The sequence below is a fragment of the Furipterus horrens genome, unplaced genomic scaffold, assembly GCF_987537825.1.
Source record: "Furipterus horrens unplaced genomic scaffold, mFurHor1.1.pri manual_scaffold_9, whole genome shotgun sequence".
Taxonomy (NCBI): domain Eukaryota; kingdom Metazoa; phylum Chordata; class Mammalia; order Chiroptera; family Furipteridae; genus Furipterus; species Furipterus horrens.
This window is the reverse complement of record NW_028327179.1, coordinates 23,458,608-23,478,116: the sequence shown is the minus strand read 5'-3', so window position 1 is coordinate 23,478,116 and position 19,509 is coordinate 23,458,608. Positions and strand designations below refer to the sequence as shown.

At 36.0% G+C, this 19,509-nt stretch overlaps 1 protein-coding gene across 1 annotated transcript; it reads left to right on the top strand.

Moving 5' to 3' along the window:
• The first annotated feature begins 13,471 nt into the window (after positions 1–13,471).
• On the top strand, positions 13,472–14,134 carry LOC150001419 (Golgi-associated RAB2 interactor protein 6-like). The gene has a single exon (XM_090286858.1). The coding sequence runs from the start codon at positions 13,472–13,474 to the stop codon at positions 14,132–14,134; it is 663 nt and encodes a 220-aa protein (XP_090142984.1).
• The last annotated feature ends 5,375 nt before the right edge of the window (positions 14,135–19,509 follow it).

Sequence of the window (19,509 nt, the reverse complement as noted above, 5' to 3'; positions counted from 1 at the left end):
GTCCTGAAATCCAGGACTGGTCCCCATCCTAGTTCACAGATAAATCATTTTTTGAGGCAGGGAGTTTTTATGCAGTCTTGGTTCTTGGCCAGCTTTCAACACAGATGATTCTTTGTACAGAATACTCTCGCTGTTAGCCTAATCGTAAAGTCCTTGGCGGCTGACAGCTGGCCCTCATAGTCTCCTGCGTTCCTGAGTTTTCACCAAAGCAGAGCCTAGGGTTCTGTGTTTCTAAGGACTAAGCTCTACTTCCCCTCCCACTGTGACTCTGCTCTTCTGACAATGTCGTTCACTCTTCTCATTCTTTCCCTGGTCCCTGTTGTGTATAAATGGTCTTTATTCAAGAACAAGCTCTGAACTGATTCTGAGTTCTATTCTGACACTCTATCAATTATCCAACCCAGGTCAGACTCCAGTCCCGCGGCCGAAGCCTGAGAGCGCGCACAGGCCCGCCTGCTTAGACCTCTTGGTACTGCCCCACTCCTTCCATTATTCTGGATTCCCTGTCATCTGCTGGAATAGCTCACCAGTCTTGAGACCCAGAGCTACCGGCAGTCACCAAAGATATTGTCTGTTTAGATAGCACAAGTTTTGCAGTTCATAAAGTCCAGATTTCTGGGCCAATTCTTCTCTAGTTAGAGGCTCTAGTACTGCTCTAATTAAGAGGCTCTGTCTTCCAAAATGCATGATAACTAAATATTGATACCCTAACTTTTACTTATGTGATGGAATAAATTGTGATGATGGAATTTGTGCTTTTCTCTAATTTGAGGTTTTCTGAAATAAATGCAAGTATATTCCATCTTTTAACTCACTAACAGGGGCCCTCAAACTTTGCTGTGCATTAGAATTATTGGGGTTACTTTATTTATTTTTATTAAATGTATTGGGGTGGCATTGGGTCATAAGGTTCCATAGGTTTCAAGTGTACATTTCTATGATACATGCTCTGTCTATTGTATTGTGTACCCACCACCCAAAGTCAAATCACCTTCCATCACCCTTGGGTCCCAACATCAGTCTGTGATGAGGTCCTGTAACCGGTATCCACAGATCACAGCATAGAAAACACAGTTTCAGAGAAATAGAATTTCTTATCCATCTTTATTGCTATATACCTTAATGCCTGCAAAAAATTCTTGGCTTTCAATGGCTAAACTTTTTACATGTGGTTTCTCCAGGAAAAAGATGGAAGCCATACAGAATATCTGTAAATATTGTTAACAAATAATTATTTAGCAATAACATTATAGAGAAAATATGTGTAAATTATTACAGTTAAGTACTTAATTTTAATATTTGGTAGATAGCACTTAAGAGATAAACTAAAAAATTTAAAAATGTTTAAAAAATTGAGAAAAATTATCTTTATAAAATACTTATTATTCATATTTCAATAAAAAATGTTGCAGATTTTGTATTTAAGAGGTATTTAAAAATGGATAATAAGTGATGTCATCATTGTAAAAAAGTGAAAACATTTTAATAGAATAAAAATATATCATTTACAACCAGAAAGAGACAAAGTTACAAGGACTCATCAGTAATAATCAGTGAATTGCTAGAAGCAAATACTCCTAGTCACTAAGATTGCTGACTCATCCAGTTATCACTGGAGTTGGCACAATTACCAAGGGAAAAAGAAAACATTAGGGCTTTATATTATGGGGACAAAACCTATTTTTAGAATATGATTAAAAAATCAATTTTGCAAGTTAATACATTCATGCAAGGAAAAGAAAACAAACCCAGCTGTTTTTGAACATACCCTGTCCCCCAGTCTGAGATTTACGCCATCCAGTTCTAAAAGAGAGACTGCCTGAACCGTGCTCTCTTGCTTCAGTTCCTCTTTGATTTCCTGAGAAGAAAGCCTAGACCAAGCTATGAGAAATCCCACTGAGTTGTTTGAAGGGGAAACATCAAAAGCACACCTGCAGAAAACCCTGGACTCAATCAGCTCCACCACAACCTCTGGCCTTCCTGGAGGTGGTGGCGGCAATGCAGCAGACAACTGACCTGCTGGGAGGAAATGCATAATTTGTAGTTGGGCATCTTAAAAAATGGAGACTAACTCAAGGATTTATATTAAGAGAAAATAAAATGTATTTACTAGAAAAATAATTATTCTCTAGCAATCAGCAAAGTAGCATTCTTATTTTCACCCATAATCATATAAACGTTGATAACCAAGAAATTCATCAGCCAATCAAGCTTATATTAATTTATGTCGAATATGTCTACCCTTGAAAAGTCTAGGTCTTGAACAAAAAAGTAATTTACCTTCTTTTAAGCTATTACTTTTTCTATTATTGTTTCATATTATTAGAAAAATGCTATTATAAATATTGTACCTGCATACTTCTTTAAATATTTCTCTAAACTAGATTTTTGGAACTCAAATTGAAAGGAACATATACATGTGGATTTTTAAGATTGTTGAGATAAATTGCCAAATTTTCTCATAAAAGGACTCTACCAATATACACACGTCTCTGGGATATGAACATGCCCAACCCTCTGCACCTTTGCTGGTTTCAGTACTATCTTCCTCTTTTTTTAAAAAAAGATTTTATTTATTTATTTTTCAAGATAGAGAAAGGGAGGAAGAGAAATATCACTGTGTGGTTGCCTTTTGCACGCCCCTAACTGAGGACCTGGCCTGTAACTCAGGCATGTGCCCTGACTGGGAATGGAACTGGCTACCCTTTGGTTTGCAGACCAGCACTCAGTCCACTGAGCCACACCAGCCCGGGTCCAGTATTATTTCTTAAAAGCATGATAAAGTGATTTTTATTTTTGATATCCCCTAGGTTGGGTGTTGTCAAATATTATCATAATTCAACATCTAAAGTAAGTCACAGAACATAAAAGCCTGTTGAAATTATTAGTTTATAAATACATTATTAAAAATAAAATCTGATACGAACACAGTCACCTCCTATTTCAGTTTCATCAGGGCCGCATGGGTGTAATTTTGCGTCAGAAATAGCTGCAAAAGGTTGGTGTTTTTATATTTATCCAGTTGAGCATAAAGATACAACTATATTTATATATATGATATATATGAGATGACAAATCTTCAGAGAAGTGTGTTTTAATACAGACTAAAACATTCCTTTTTTCACAATAAAATTTTTCCTTTTTTAGGATGAGATCAAATAGAGATAATTTGGAATTATATTTTGAAACTATTATAGTTTTTATATCTTGTTTTCTAAATTTTAGCCTGCGTTAAGTAAGGAAACATTACAACCTCCAGAAATGTATACAACAGTTTGTTATCAATTCCTTGGAAATTGCCTCCCACACCATCATGTACAGGATTACAGAAATATGTCAACAGCTATCACGTTGATACTTATAAATCCTATGCCAATGTTGGTTTATTCTGGAACTCTGTTCTTTTCCATTGATCTGTTTGTCTATCTTGAGGCTAACATAGCACTCTGTAGATTACTGTAACTTTAGAATAAGTCTGAAAATCAGATAGTGTAAGTTGTTCAATTTTATTCCTTGTCAAAGTAGTTTGGGGATTATAGGTACTTTCTGTTTCCATATAAATTTTAGAGTAAGCTTGTCAATTTCCACAAAAGAAAAGCTTGCTGAAATATTGGTTAGGACTGTTTTGGAACTATAAATTATTTTTAGAAGAATTGACACCTTAACATTGAATCTTTTGATTTTATGAGCATTGTTTATCGCTCCATTATTTTAGGCTTTCTATGATTTATGTTAGCAAAATTTTACAATTTTAACTTTATAGTTCATGTACATTTTTCCATGTTTATTGCTGAATATTTTATATATTTGGTACTATTATTGGTATTTTCAGTAAAATTTCTAATTCATTGCTAGTATAAAGAAATATAAATGATTTTGTATGTTTTCCTTTTTCTTTCAGCATTGTTAACCTTGCTTACTAGCTCCAGTAGCTATTTTGTACATTCCATTGAATTTTCTAACTAGATAATGAAGTCATTTGCCTTTATATTCTGGAGGAATATTGTTCCATACTTTCTTTTCTTGTAATGTCTATATCTGGTTTCAGCCTGACAGAGTTTAGAAGTAGTTGCTCATTTTCGTTTTTCTGGAAGAACTGTGTAAAGTTGGTATTATTTCCTGTCTACATGCAGATAAAAAGGCAAAAATGGACCCTTATCTTGCCATCCTGAAAGGAAAGCCAGAGACTCATGGTCACCTGTGCTGATATTTTAAAATGGCCACATCAGCATCAGCAGCGAATATCTGCTCCAGATTCATGGTAAGTGACTTTCACTTTAGTTTGCAATCCATGCAGTTTAATTCAAGTTCTAAGTGGTATTTTAAGGTAAGCCTTTCTTTATCAATAAGATGGGATCATTCATGTATATGTCTATTTAATGTCATATATTAAGAGTAGAAATGAAAATTACTTCCCAGGAATTCCCTCTCCCTCAAACTAGGAGGACTTGAATATGGTAAAAGAGAGAAATAATTTTGAATATTCAGACTTGAGAAATTTAGTGGGTGGTAGTGACATTACAAAACAGGAAATATGTTTGTGTTTAAAAGCATGTCATAAAATGCAAATTTTAAATGTTGAATTTTTTAATTCAATGTATATAACAGTAACATTTCTATTGAACTGATTATTTGTATTTTACATATTTCCTGGTGTGAAAATTTGTTTTCATTTTACAAAAATTAACTGTTTTTGATGGCAAGAATACTGAGTGAAATACCAGAGACATTTTTTCAGAATCTCTCATCTTGGCCACCCAGTGAAGCTGATCCATCTCTGGATTTTCTCCTTCTCAGCAACACTCCCATTAACTGAGCAGATGGCAGACTTCCACATTGAACACACCGCTTTCAGCCAGGGTTAGCTGGCCAGCAACTGTGTAAGAAATGTGAAAATTCACTGGCTCACTCTTTCAGGATAATTGTCCAAACCTTTCTCAATGCACAGAAAATAAAACGCAGAGTTCCTTAAATATCAGGCCCTGTTGCCCTTCCAAATCTATGCCTTGTTATGCTCTCCCTGTCCTGCTTTCACTCTTAAAAGGACACCACTTTCTTATCGCCTTAAGGTCTTTCGTGTATTGTTGCTCCCTGGGATGTCCTTCCCCTCACTCCATCTGCCCACGAACTGTTTACCCTCAACTCTCAAAGTCAATGTCCTGTGCTCAGAAGAGGCGTTCTCTGGTGACACATCATCATACATGTCATCCTCCTCTCGCCTCCAGTGTTCTCACCTACAGCAAATTTTAACCTTTTAATCCATACCATTCATTGCAGTTTATAATTGTATGTATGTTCTCTGCCACTGTATTGCTGTACTTGTGTTATTTGGGGTTTTCTAGTTTGGAAAGTCTAAGAACCTGTTCACGGGTGTTGCTCATACAATTATAATTATTTGCAAGTGTTTGCTTAGTTTAATAACACTGGTACATAACAGTATTTTCTAGAATTTTCAGTCTTCTACATCTGAATTTGCTAACAATTAGACCAAGGTTATGGCTTTTGAAGAGGAATAGCATAAAGGAGAAGGGCCCTTGTTATTGCATGTTATCAGTAGGTAAATGACATCATCATTTATAAACATATTATCAACAGTGAGGTTGTTTGATACTTTCACACCCACAGTTTTTTTTTTGAGGATTTTAAGATCTTGGCAAAGAATCCTAAACAGATCTGGCCAATTTAAAGCAGAAATTTAGCATCACTGCAGCAATAATAGTAGACCAAATCTCTTGAGCTTTGCATTAGCTCCATATAACGTATCCAGAGAATGGCGCAAACACGTTCCTTGATTAGCAGTTCATTTGTATTACCCTGGTTTTCTTACCTTCTGCACAATATCCCATACATCCCTGAGTGGGTTGTAGTAAGTACACAAAAAATTGTCCACAGTTTCTTACAGACACTGGGATTTGAAAAAGGCAGCAGTCTTTCGTAGTGCTAAGCAAAAACTGCCATGTGGCGCAAGCTGTCAGCTCCTTGATCTCCCCAGGTGGAGGCAGTGTTTCTGAATCTCTCAGAGACAGCCAGATGGGAGCCTGTGTTCCACAGTGGTTCATCTTTTGCATCAGAGAAAACAAAAGGTAAAAATCCAGTTGATTTTTTCATACGTAGTAGATAAAGCAATTTTGTATTGTCATCTAAAGAACCTTTAAAATATTCAATTGTCAGTCATATTTTTAAAAATCTAATAATTTGTACCTGTGCTATAGAAGAAAAGTAACTTTATGGAACAATGCACTTAAAGGTAGATTCCTCATAATTAATGCAATCTTATTTAATTTAAATATCCTTATTTCATTCATTACATTTGTATTATGAACAAGAAAAATTCAGTATCAGATAACTTAGTAAAATAGCTGATAAATTCTAAGACAAAGTAAGTCAGTCTAAAGTCATCTTAATGTCCAGCTCAAAGATAAATTGATCTTAGAGAGTTTTTTAAAAAGTTGCTGGAAATAGTATATGTGAGAAGTTAACGCAGAGTTCAGGAGGCATAAAATATCAGGAGAGAAGGAAAGGATTGTTCAAAATCTGGTGAAAACAATTGGATGGCAATTTGAAAAATATTAAGTTAGAGCCTCACTTGAAGCCCATTATCAAAATCAGTTTCAGATGAAAAATAGAATTAAATAGGAAATTAACCCAGGGACAATAAGAGACTATATATGATTTGGAAAGAACTGAGGCACTTACTAAATACATGACCTTGGGCACTTAATGTGCTTTGCTTTTGTATTAGGTGAATTGTGGTACCCACCTCACAGTGCTGTGAAGTATAAATAAAATAATGCATATAACACAACTTCTACATAGCAACAGCACAATAATTGTTAGATTATAATTTTTAATATTATTGTTATTTTCATGCTTAAAAACAAAAACTCATAGAGGAAAAGATTGATTGTTAAAATTAAATAATAATTTAAAAAACAAGATAAGAGTTAAAGAAAAAATTACTTGTTAATAGCATTATGTTTTGTACATATTATTTATTGTTACATTATTATATTTCTTATTTTAACCATGTAATATACATTTTAAACTTCTAAGGTCACAAATGGACATAATACACAATTTAAAGAATAAATACAGATGTCTAATGAATACATGAGAATATTTAGTACTAGAAAAGGTATTTTTATATCTACTGCTACTTAAATTAAAAATTAGCATTAGATATTCGAAGAACAATTTATATGAATTGAAAACCTCAAAAAGACTAAAATAGAAAAATGACTTATATGCACATTTGCTACTTGCAGATTTACTTATTATAGCAAAAGCCTAAAAGTATACACATATGGTAATGGTTTAAATAAATATGGTGGGTATATGACAGAATATTATATTCAAACTAATATAAATAATTTTTAATAACAGGCAGATGTTAATGCTATAGCTGTAACTGAAAAATGAGCATGCTACGCAACTGAACATATAGCCTGAACCTTACAAAACAATATAAATAAGAGGGAACATAGAAAAATGTTAATGGTAGAATGAGTGTGTGGGTGGATTATAAATGAATGTTATTCTATCACCTGTCCTTTATTTTCTAAGTTTTCTATAATGCATATAAATTACTTTAAACATTATTTAAATTTTTTTATTTACACAGACTTGTATTATCGTATAGACAGAAAATTCTATCAATTCTCCAGCTGAATGGTACAAAGGCTTGGTTCAAGAGGGCATGAAGAATGGGAACAGGGAACACCTTCCCATGGGGCACAGCTGACCTCCAGGAAAAGTCAGGGGAAAAAAAGTAAGTTCACTTTCACATTTGTGTGAGGTTCTAGAATCAATTATAGTGAATTTAGTCAAAGAACTAAAATATAGAACCAAAAGAACTAAAATATTTAAGGACATAGTGAATTGCCTCAAATTTTACTCTCAAATTCAGATTCTTTTTTCTTTTTAGTTTATTGAAAGCAAAACATTACAGAAATGACAGCAAATAAATGAAAAGGAGAAAATAGGCAGCTACAATGTCACAACTTAAAAGTTGGATATCTTTCCTGAGTTTTTTTCACAGTAGTTACGTGCTTAAAAGGGAAAATAATTTCTGTTTTTGCCTAATTCATAAAATGTGGGTAATAATAAGGAAAATTAGCTTCCTATCTAACACTGACAAGAACGGAAGCAGGTTTTCAGGTTACTTGTGGTTAAATACTTGAGCCCTAGAGAGTGACGACCTGTGATCCTAACCTGACTGGATGACCTGCTAGCTTGGTGACTGTAGGAGTGTTCCGTCTAAGAATATATTATATGTGTCCTTCACTGTATAATGGAAATTAGAATGATAGACTGCATTCTAGAGTTGCTGTAAAAATTACAAGAGATGCTGTAGGTAAAACATGTGGTGGACAGCATGAGCATAGCATGAACTGTTTCTGTCTTTATTACATAATATAATAAGAAACAGGAATACTCCAGATTAATTCAATCTTGATACAAAATTAAAATAGTAATTCAGCACAAGAAATAAATTGATTGTAATAAGATTCAAACCTCCTATGAAAAAAATACCTAACAAAAAGCACAAGGAGTTCTTAGTGGGAGTTGAAATACCTCGACACATTTGGTTGGCATCTCAGCAGGTCTATCAAAGATGAGGAATCGATACCATCCAACCACAAGGGAATGGTCACATATCAGGTCGCGAGTGGCTGACAGCTGGAGGTGCAATGAGTCAAAATGGACACTTCTGTGAGGGCTCTGAAGTAACTGGTGTCCCCCAGGAGAGCACTCCAGGGCTAGGATGGAAAGAGAAGTGTCTTTATGTAAGTGCACTCTTCAGTTTAATAGTTCAACTCTCAGTTCAAACTGATCCCCAAAACAAAAGTAAATCATATCAAACTATAATTACATATAAAGCCATCTGAAATGCCAGCGTCTCTTAATAAATACAGTAAACCAATCAACACACTCTCTAGAATGCCTTTTTTACATACTTGAGTTTCAAGTACTTTATTTTCATTTAACTGGGACAAGCAATATTTAAAAAAAAAAGTTCAGTTGCAGTTGACATATTGTGTATTAGTTTCAGGAGTACAACACAGTAATTAGGCAATTATATACTTTGTAAACTGATCACCCTGATAAGCTCAACAAACAATATTGCTGATGGATTTTAAGTCAGGATTTGTTTACTTCTACCCTACATTGTTGCAAGAAACTCAAGATCTAAGTAAATACATGGAAATACACCCATGTTCATTAATCAGAAGACTTCCTGTTACTAAGATGGCAATACTCCCCAGGTTGATATGCAGACTCACCACAAATACTAGCTGACTCCTTTGTAGAAAATGACAGACTAACTCCAAAATTCGTGTGAAACTTCAAGGGACCCAGAATAGATAAACCAATCTTGAAAAAGAACAAAAGAGAAGTACTCAAATCCTCCCATTTCAACATTTACTACAAAGAGACTGTAATCAAGACAGTGTGATGGTGGCTTACAGATAGACATAAATTGATGAATAAAATTTTAGAGTCCAGAAACTGACCCATATAGCTGTGGTTTTCAATGGATTTTTTTGATGTAGATGCCAAGACCACTCAAAGGGAAAAGGACAATTATTTCAACCAATGATGTTGGGAAAGCTGGACATCAACACACAAAAGAATGAAGTGGGACCCTTACATTATAACATGTACAAAATTTAACTCAAGTGGATTAAAGAACTAGAACTATAAAACACTTAGAAAAAAATGTTGGAGTAAATCATCATGATTTTAGATTTGGCCTTGGGTTTCAAGATATGACAACAAAGCACAAACAAGAAAAGAAAAGATAGAGAAAATGGACTTCATCAAATTTAAAATTTCTGCTTTGAAGGACATTATTAAGAAAGTGAAAAAAAACCCACAGAATGGAAAGAAGTGATGGCAAATCACATAGCTGATAAAAGAATTGTATCTAAGATATACAAATTATTCATATGACTGAATAATAAACAGGCCAATCACCCAATTTAAAAATTATTGAAGGATCTGAGTAGGTATTTCTCCAAAGAAGAGATTCAAATGTCCAATAAACATATCAAAAAATGACTGACATCATTAGCCACCAGGAAAATGCAATTAAACCAAAATAGGATACCACTTCACACCCACTAGGATGACTGGAATCAAAATCTCAAATAATAACAAGTGACGGTAAGGATTTGCATAAACTGAAACCATCATACCCTGCTGCAAGAGTACAAAATAGTGCCGCTACTTTAGAATATATTTTGGCTCCTTCTCAAATGTTTTAACATAGAGTTACTCTATGATCCAGTAATTTTCCTCCTAGATATATACCTAAGAGAAATGAAAACAACTTCACGCAAAACTGTACCCAGATTTTTATACCAGCATTATTTATAAAAGCCAAAAGATGGGAAGAACTCAAATGTTTATCAACTGATTAATATATATACAAAATGTGGTGAATAATCAACAATGGGAAATGATTTCATCACAAAAAAAGATGAAATACCAATGACACATGCTACAATATGAATCTTGAAAACATAAAGAAGTTAGTCACAAAAGACAATCTATTATATGATTTTATTTATACAAAATATTCAGAATAGGAAAATCTATACAGCAAAAAATAGATTAGTAATTAGACATGATTAATTTTACCAAGATACAAGTCTAGAACCTGAGAAGGATCACAAGACTATTTGTTATACAGAGGCAAGAAGGGGGGTTATGTGATTCATAGTAAACATTGAAACAAATTCTTTTATAAATATTGGTCATTTTTCTTGAAATATTTTATCTAACTGTAATAAGTGCATGTTTAATGTTATTACATGTACTTTGAACAGTTATTCATGAATATGTAGGTAATCTGTAAGCAAACCAAATAAGGCACAGAGTAATGATACCTTATTAAGGTATATCACCTTATGAAATAACTTAATATATTGAGTTTTACTATCCTTTGTAAAATTTTACATGGATAATTGTCCCCCCACCCTTTTTAGTAGCAAATTTGCCTTAGTAAAATAGATTCAGATCAACAAGATGATAAAAGAGACAAAATTAGGGACTTCCGGCCACGATGGAGGCCTAGACAGACACGCTGGGTCTCCCTCCACAACTAAGAGGGAATACAACTACCTCAAAACTAGAGACAACCAGAAGTTCCAGAAAAATCAAGCTGCATGTAAGTCCAACAAACAAAGGTAGAAAGAAGAAATACTCATCCACACACCACCACAGCATGGTGAAACGGGTCGCCCTGTGCTGATGAATACCTAAGGCTCCATGCGTTACAATGTAACAGGAGTGACAGCTCTACTGAAGACACAGAGTCAAACAAACACAGGAGCCTGTCAAGATGAGGAGACAGAGAAGTATGACCCAAAAGGGGGAACAGACCAAGGTTCCAGTGGGAGAACTAAACCACAAGGAGATAGCCAACCTAAAAATGCAGAATTCAAAACACTGGTGATAAAGATGTGCACAGGCTTGACAGATATGCTTGAGTACAGCAAACGCATAAAGGAAGAAGTGAAGGCTATGCTAAGTGAAATGAAGGAAAATCCACACAAAACCAAGGGTTAAGGGAAGGAAACCAGGGTTCAGATCAATGATTTGGAACATAAGGAAGAAAAAAACAGTCAACCAGTACAGAATGAGGAAACAAGAATTGAAAAAAATGAGGAGAGGCTTAGGAACCTCTGGGACAACTTTAAACACACCAACATCCAAGCCATAGGAGTGCCAAAGGAGAAGAGGAAGAACAAGAAATTGAAAGCTTGTGTGAAAAAATAATGAAGGAAAACTTCCCAAGTTTGGCAAAGGAAATAGACATACAAGACCAGGAAGTACAGAGAGTCCCAAACAAGCTAGACCCAAAGAGGACCATGACACATCATAATTAAAATGCCAAAGGTTCGGGATAAAGAGAGAATCTTAAAAGCAGCAAGAGGAAAGCAGAGTTTCCTACAAGGGGTGTCTATAAAACTCTTAGCTGATTTCTCAAAAGAAACTTTGCGGGCAAGAAGGGACTGGTAAGAAGTATTTAATGTGATGAAAAGCAAGGACCTACAACCAAGATTACTCTATCCGGCAAAGCTATCATTGAGAATGGAAGGGCAGATGAAGTGCTTCCCAGACAAGATAAAGCTAAAAGAGTTCATTATCACCAAACCATTATTGTATGAAATGCTAAAGGGACTTATTTAAGAGAAATAAAATAAAAACCATGAACACTAAAATGACATCAAACTCACAACTATCAACAACTGAATCTAAAAAGTAAAAACAAAATCCAACTAAGCAAATCTGAATAGGAACAGAGTCATAGGTATAGGGATCATTTGGAGGATTATCAGCTGGGAGGAGGAAGGAGGAGAAATGGGGAGATGGCGCAGGGATTAAGAAGCATAATTGGTTGGTACAAAATAGACAGGGGGAAGTTAAGAATAATATAGGAAAGGGTCAAGCCAAAGAACTTACATGCACGACCCGTGGACATGAACTAAGAGGGGTGGGATTGCTGGGGGAAGTGGGTACTGGGCAGAGGGGAGCAAAGGGGATAAAATTGGGACTACTAGAACAATATAATCAATAAAATATACTTAAAAAAAGACAAAATTATACCCAAGTAATTATAAATGTGGCACATATTTTTTTTTTTCAAACTGCCATTGTGTGTACACAGATAAGATTTATTTTGGAAAAACATAAGGAAACTTACAATCTAAGAACAAGTCACATTTCATTTCAACTTCTTATCTCCATAGCACAAAAACAATCAAGAAAAGCTCATGGTTTTTCTGAGCTACAAACTTTTGCTGAAATATAAAAGCAATATTAACCTTACCTAACATACCAATTCCCTTGTAGGCGACAAATAGCAAACTCAATATTCATTAATTGAATTTGTGAGAAAGCAGTTTATAGACATCTATGACTAAGTGCAGGCTTGAGAAGGGTAAGGAGAGTCTTAGCAAAAGCTTTCCCCGTTCAACTTTTATGCACATTTTTAAATTCAAACTTGGTGACTAAAGTTAATATTTAACAGAAATTCTATGATAATTATACAAAAAACATTAAGCAAAGGCTCAAAGCTGAATTTAATTCCTATAAAGCCTTAAGTATTTGTCACTTATTAGTGTTACCTTTATAGATTAATAAAAGGTTGTTTTCCTGTGAATGCTAATCATGTACATACCATCGCCTGTGCCAGCTGCATGAGAACACATGGCCTTGGAAGCATACCTGTGTTTCACATAGCAAAGCATGTAGAAATGTGGTGCTCGCTGCGGCCTGCGGGGGTGGCTGTTTGCAGGAGGACACTGTCCTTTTCTGTGGGGACAGCTGTGGGGATGAGGACACAGTGCTGTGTCACAGCTGACTGTGGGTCACAATGGAGAGCAAAGACATAAAGCTGTCCTGCCAGGGGCTGAGGTTCAGACCAAGGTAGAGGTCCCAGAGAGGACGTGCCTCAGTCAAAATGAAGAAGAGAAATGGGCGACAGAGAAGCGCCCAGAACAGCCACGTGCTGCCCATGTTCTGTGGCTGCACGGGGAAGCTGCAGAAGCAGCTGCACAAGGGAGAATTTGCCATGTTTAAAGGCATTCGCCTATTTGAGAGCGACTTCATCCAGACAAACAAAAGCGGGGAGGTGATCAACATACAGAAGAGTGCAGAGACCATCACTGTGGGCATCGCATACAGCAGCCCCGACCTCGTCATACCTGACATCATGCTGCTGGCCCGACCTGCTGTCAGCTCTGCGAACGGCGCCACACACACCAGGGAAAAGGGACGCGAGTCCAAAAGCTTGGAGCTGACCAGGCTGCTTCCTTTGAAGCTTGTCAGCTTATCGATCCACAGCCACGAGAAACAACAGCTCCACTTGAAGCTAGCCACTGGCCGCTCTTTTTACCTACAATTGTACCCCCCTTCAGATGCAAAGGGAGATCTGTTTGCACAGTGGGAAGACCTGGTGTTCTTCCTGAGACCGCCAGTGGAGGCTTACAGCAGTGCTCACGCCGTGCCAGCTTGTGACAGGATGGACATACCTGCGTTGGAGGCAGAGGACAGGACGAGCCCACCAGTAAGTTTTGGCAGCCGCTCTCAGAGAGGGTCCCGAGTGCTTCAGGAGAGCAGCTGAAGCTCTTAGGCTGCTCCCTTAGGCTGACGGGGGAAACAGCGCATGTGGGAGGGCTCAGCCACTGTGTGGAGGCCTGGCCACATTAGGGAGGTCCCTGAGTGCTTCTGAATACCCGAAGTCCCTTCGATGCCATTCCTCCTACCCCGTACCCAGCGGTGTAATGCTGCTAACAGCATCCTGAGCACCCAGTCTGTTCTGGGACCCTAACATCCCACTGTGGACTCTGACAGTCTGATCTACTGTGGACATTTTAACTATGAGAAAGCCCTCTCTCCATTTGAGCCATGAACTGATTTTTGTATAAACCTGTGGCAATGCAGCGTGCTTTGTCCGCAGGTGCACAGTTTGTTAGCAGCTTTCAGAGTGCAAAATGGACGTGCTCTTGACAAGCAGTTTCCCTTTAGGAATCTGGTTTGTAGAAGTGCTGAGACACGTGTATAAAGTAAAAGCGTGAGGGTGCTCACTGGTGAGTCACATTAGTGCTCTCCGTGGCACTGGAGCTGTCCAAGCAAAGCTGCAGTGACCCTTGTGAGGGAGCCGCGGGGGGATTTCTGCATCCACTGGGAAACTGGACTTGGTCACTTCCAAGGTTCCCTTAATGATAAACACTTTAAGACTGGTGACAGCCCTTTCTAGTCTCTCTTACTTTTTCCTCCTCTCGGCACAGGCCATGGCGCTCCATGGAGAAGGTGACAAAGACCAGCTCAGCATCAGAAGCCTTCCCATGGCTTCTGAGGTGTCTGAGGCCACCTCTCCTGCTTATGCTGGTGGCGAAGAATGTCCCTACAAAAAATTGCTTTGATCTCAAAGCAATTCGAGTCTGGCTTTCTTCTTTGGAAGTTGAAGTGGATATGTGATTCCTAGTATATGCTTGGGTTAGACAAGAAAATCAGAGTTTGGTGTGTTTGGAGCTCTCACTGTGCATCAGATTGCCAAGATGTTGAGCTTGCCCATGTGTGAGAAGTGACTACTTCTGAAGAGTTACATACTCTGTGTTTGTCATAATTTGTGCCCAGAGATTTCAGTGGGTTTGGACTGGTCCATTGGTCTAGAGTGCTCGCCTTTTTTCAAAATGCTGTTTGTCTGGCACAACTGTGAGTTACAGGAGGTACTGTTCTTTGTAGTGCTCAATGTTTTAATATTGTCTGTCTATGAATATATTAATAAAGTGTCAGCAAGCTTTATCTCTGTCCTAACTGTGTTGAGATTTTTCCTTTATTTGCCTATATACTTTTCTTATGTTTTTCTACCTTACAGCTTTTTATCTTTTCTTTTAGTGGCTTACTTCCAAGTATTATGGAGAGTTTCATATTCTTAAAAATTATTCATTAATTTTAATGCATAATAATTATTAACATTTACTACTATTATGTTTCAAGTATTGTTCCCTGTTTATAAATTATTCCATAATTTCCTTTAATCTTTTAAAACTCCTTACAAGATATTGTTATGATCTATTTTAAGAGTGAGAAAACTGAAATCAGATTGGTTAAGCAATTGTCCATCATCAAATGACTAGTAAGTACATAGGGAAATCTGGTTTTAAATCTTAGGTTGCCTGTGGTATTTCACTTCCTCATATGTATGATCTTTAAAAATATTGACTTCTTTTCACCATTAAAGTCCCAAATCCATAATGCCATTGGGTTTGTAAATCCAATGACTGTCAGAATTTATGAATAAGAACATACAATGCAGAAATTGCTGGAGATATACATTTTTCTTGTAACTTTGTCCCATATAAACCTTCTCTGCGATATGAATGTGATTAGGGGTAGAAGGTGATTTGGAGGTAGTCTTCTGGGGGAAGAATGCTTTTTGAGAAATGCTCCTGTATTACTTTACCAGACTACAAGCAAATTTCCCAAAATAAAAAAAGTGCTTGCACTTCAGGCTGAGGACACTCCAGTTTAGTAACAAATTAACTCATGTCTTCTCTGTGTGAGATATTAATTTTTTACTGTCACCCATCTCCTTTAAGAATTCTGTAATCAGTATGTATTTTCCAAGTTTCATGTGTTCAGAGAAACTCTCCCAATGTCTTTTAGAACCCCTGCCCAGTATTAGCTTATATTTATCCAAGATGCTCTGTACAAACAAGATTCTATAAACTCTGATTTCAGTATGCAACATCTCTGGTAAAATAATAACTTGTTCCTCGTTTGAGATAAGCATTGAAAATAAGGCAGAATAGATAAACTAAATAAAATGGAAAAGCATTGGGGATTTTGATTGAGGGTGAGAACTTTAAGTTTATATGGAAAAAGTAAACAAATGAGAATAGTAAATCACGTTAAGGAGTGAATTATGCTATGGGATATTAAAATTTATTTTAAAGTTATAACACTTAATGCAGTGTGGTAGTGACTTGAGAATAAAAGAACAGATAACAAGATAGCCCTAAAACCAAAATTGGAATATCAATATAGGACTTAAAATACCACAATTCCATAGGAAAACAATGTATTCTGTTTAACATTGTGTTGGGAAAATTATTATTTTGAAAAAAGTTCTCTTTTGGCATTACATCCAAAATATACAGTTTTGAAACTTGATGGAAAGTTAAAGGTGACAACTGAAATTATAAAATACATGTGAATACCTAAGATATGGAAGATAATATATATATCTAAAATTAAAACCAGCATAATGCATATGAAGATAATGATTATGTATTTGTCTACTAAATAAAAATTTAAATATTTAATATATCAAACAATATTTTCTATACTATTAAAATTTAGTTCCTTTTTACATATAAATAATTAATGTAAATCTGTAAACAAGAAGGCCAAGTTTATGAATATTTTACAGAAGTCATATAATTAATGGCCATATAAAATGAAACTTATTATAAATCAAAGGACTGCAAATAAAAGAATGCCAATGGGCATAATAGCTTATAGATTAGCAACAAGAAAAAGATAGTACTGACAGTTGCCACTTCAACCACAGTTGACATCACAAGGAGGCAATAAGATGACCCAAAATTGAGGTGAAATGTATTTTCCAAAGAGCAGTGAATGTAGGAGAAAGTAAATGTTTTTGGTTCATATAATTTGTACATCTACGTTTCCATTATTTCTTAGGGTAGAACAGAGGCAATTTCAAGTCATTTGAGTCCCATTTAGAATAGAGTTCCAGCACTCAAAATATCAAAGATCCCCGACTGATGTGGCTTGGTTGGGAGTCATCCTGCAAAGAGAAAGGCGACTGGTTCACTTCCTGGTCAGAGCACATGCCTGGGTTCCAGGCTCAGGAGCATGTGTAAGAGGCAACAGACCAATGTTTCTCTCCACCTCTTTTTCCCTCCTTTTCCCCTCTCTCTAAAAAAAATAACAAATTTTAAAAACACCAATTATCAATGTGATGCCTTAGTCTATTAGGGCTACTATAGCAGAATGCCATAAATTGAATGGCTTATAAACAACCAAGTTTTATTTCTCACAGTTCTGGAGGCTGGAAAGCCCATATCAAAGTGTTGGTGAATTCTATGCTTGCTGAGGTCTGGCTTCCTAGTTCAAAAGCGACAGTCTTTTCCCTGTGCCCTCACATGGTGGAAGGGGTAAGGGAGCTTTCTGGGTCTTCTTCTTAAAATGGCACTAATTCCATTTACAAGGGCTCTACCTTCATAACCTAATCACCTTCCAAAGGCCATACCTTCAACTACCATTACATTGGAGATTTAGGTTTCAATTATTAAAATTTGCAAAACACAAACATTCAGTGTATGGCAGGTGGTAACTATTGACAGTCACTATGTATATTATACACATATATGTAATACATATTTATATTTAATAACATATAAAAGTAATGACTGCTCTTTTAAGATTTATTGATACCTATAAGTGCTAATATTTCACAAATGTTGCAAAGTTTAAAATGTATAGCTTTGTTTAGAACAGACTTAATGAATATCTTTATATATTATTTATAAGGAAAAAAGTCACACTTCAAATCATGCATGCTTTTCCTTTATAATTGTAATATAAACAGGATCCCAGCTTGGAGTTTAGTTTTTCTTTCTTAGCTTCTTTTCACATTTTAGTAGAGCCACATAAATACAGAATAAATAGTACATATGTATTTTTAATATGTTATTTTTCCAGGTTGTATTTCTACCAGAATCTTTTGTTCCAAGTGACTGAAAGCATTTCATAAGAATGAGTCACTTCAAAATGAGATTTCTTAGCTTATAAGCATAATTTGCATATGTTTGGAAAAAATAGAAAGAGAAACATTTTTTTTTTTAAAGTAGATGAGTAAGTCAGCATAGCCAAAGGGCAGCAACATCTGATGTGGTGACAGGCTTTGCATGCTTCATGTATTCGTGCAGATTCCATAGCAGCCACCACCTCACATGATAGTTCAAAATAATCTGTAATTGCCATGAACTCTTAAAGGGAAACATCCTCAACTCTGATACAATTTTTAAAATCAACGACATATTTCTGAATCTAGATCCTTTACTCAAACTCAACAGTGAAACGTTATGGAAACCACAACCTCCAAATCTCCATTTCTTTATCTACAAAATGTGGATAAAGTGTCAGTGAATAATAAAAAGAGCAATATGCTGTAAAAATGCAGGGCGCAGTTAACTTGCAGAATCATAGACTATTATGACTTAAAGAAATGTTAGAGGTCGCCTGGTCCCAAACTTTCGCTTGCTAAGTCTAGTAAAAAGCACTAAACTCTTGCACCGGGTCCCATTAGGTGAGTGGCAAGGTCATTATTAGCACTCAATTGGTCATTTGTATCCCTGCCCAGTGGTCCTGGCCTTTATCCCTTCTGTCCCTGTGCTCAGCTCCTACTCTATGAGACCTAACACCTCTGCCTCCCGATCTTCCACACTGATCACTCGGATGGAAAGCACTCACTCCAGCCTTCAGAACATAACCTGCAGAGATCTGGTCACACAGAACTTCAGATTTATCTTTTTCACAGCTGAGATTTTACAGTGAGTCCCACATTGAATCCTAAGCATACTCTTCTAAGCTCTTCAGCCTTTCCAGTGTTTGAAAATGATCTCTGGTATAATGGGGATTTTTAATAGAAATTTCAAGAGTCTAAAAGTATCTAGGCATTATGTAAATCAAAAAGGAGCAAAAATCTTTCTCCGGAAAGAGTTATTATCTGAGCACTCTTCATTGAGATGATATTGCATTCATAGCCAATTTTAATCATGTATGGAATATTTCAGTTTGGGGCAAATTCATTTACAGATCTTTTTATTTTGTACAGATCTAATTTAACACTCAAAATAAAGCTCTCTTTGAGGGATGTCATCCCCCAGCTTGCTGATGAGAAAATTGATTTTCAAAGATATTAATAACCCTTTTTATTGTGACAATAATATTGGAGCCAGGATT

Bases quoted from the DNA above. Each gene is read 5' to 3' on its own strand.
- LOC150001419 (XM_090286858.1), top strand. From the start codon at position 13,472: ATGAAGAAGAGAAATGGGCGACAGAGAAGCGCCCAGAACAGCCACGTG.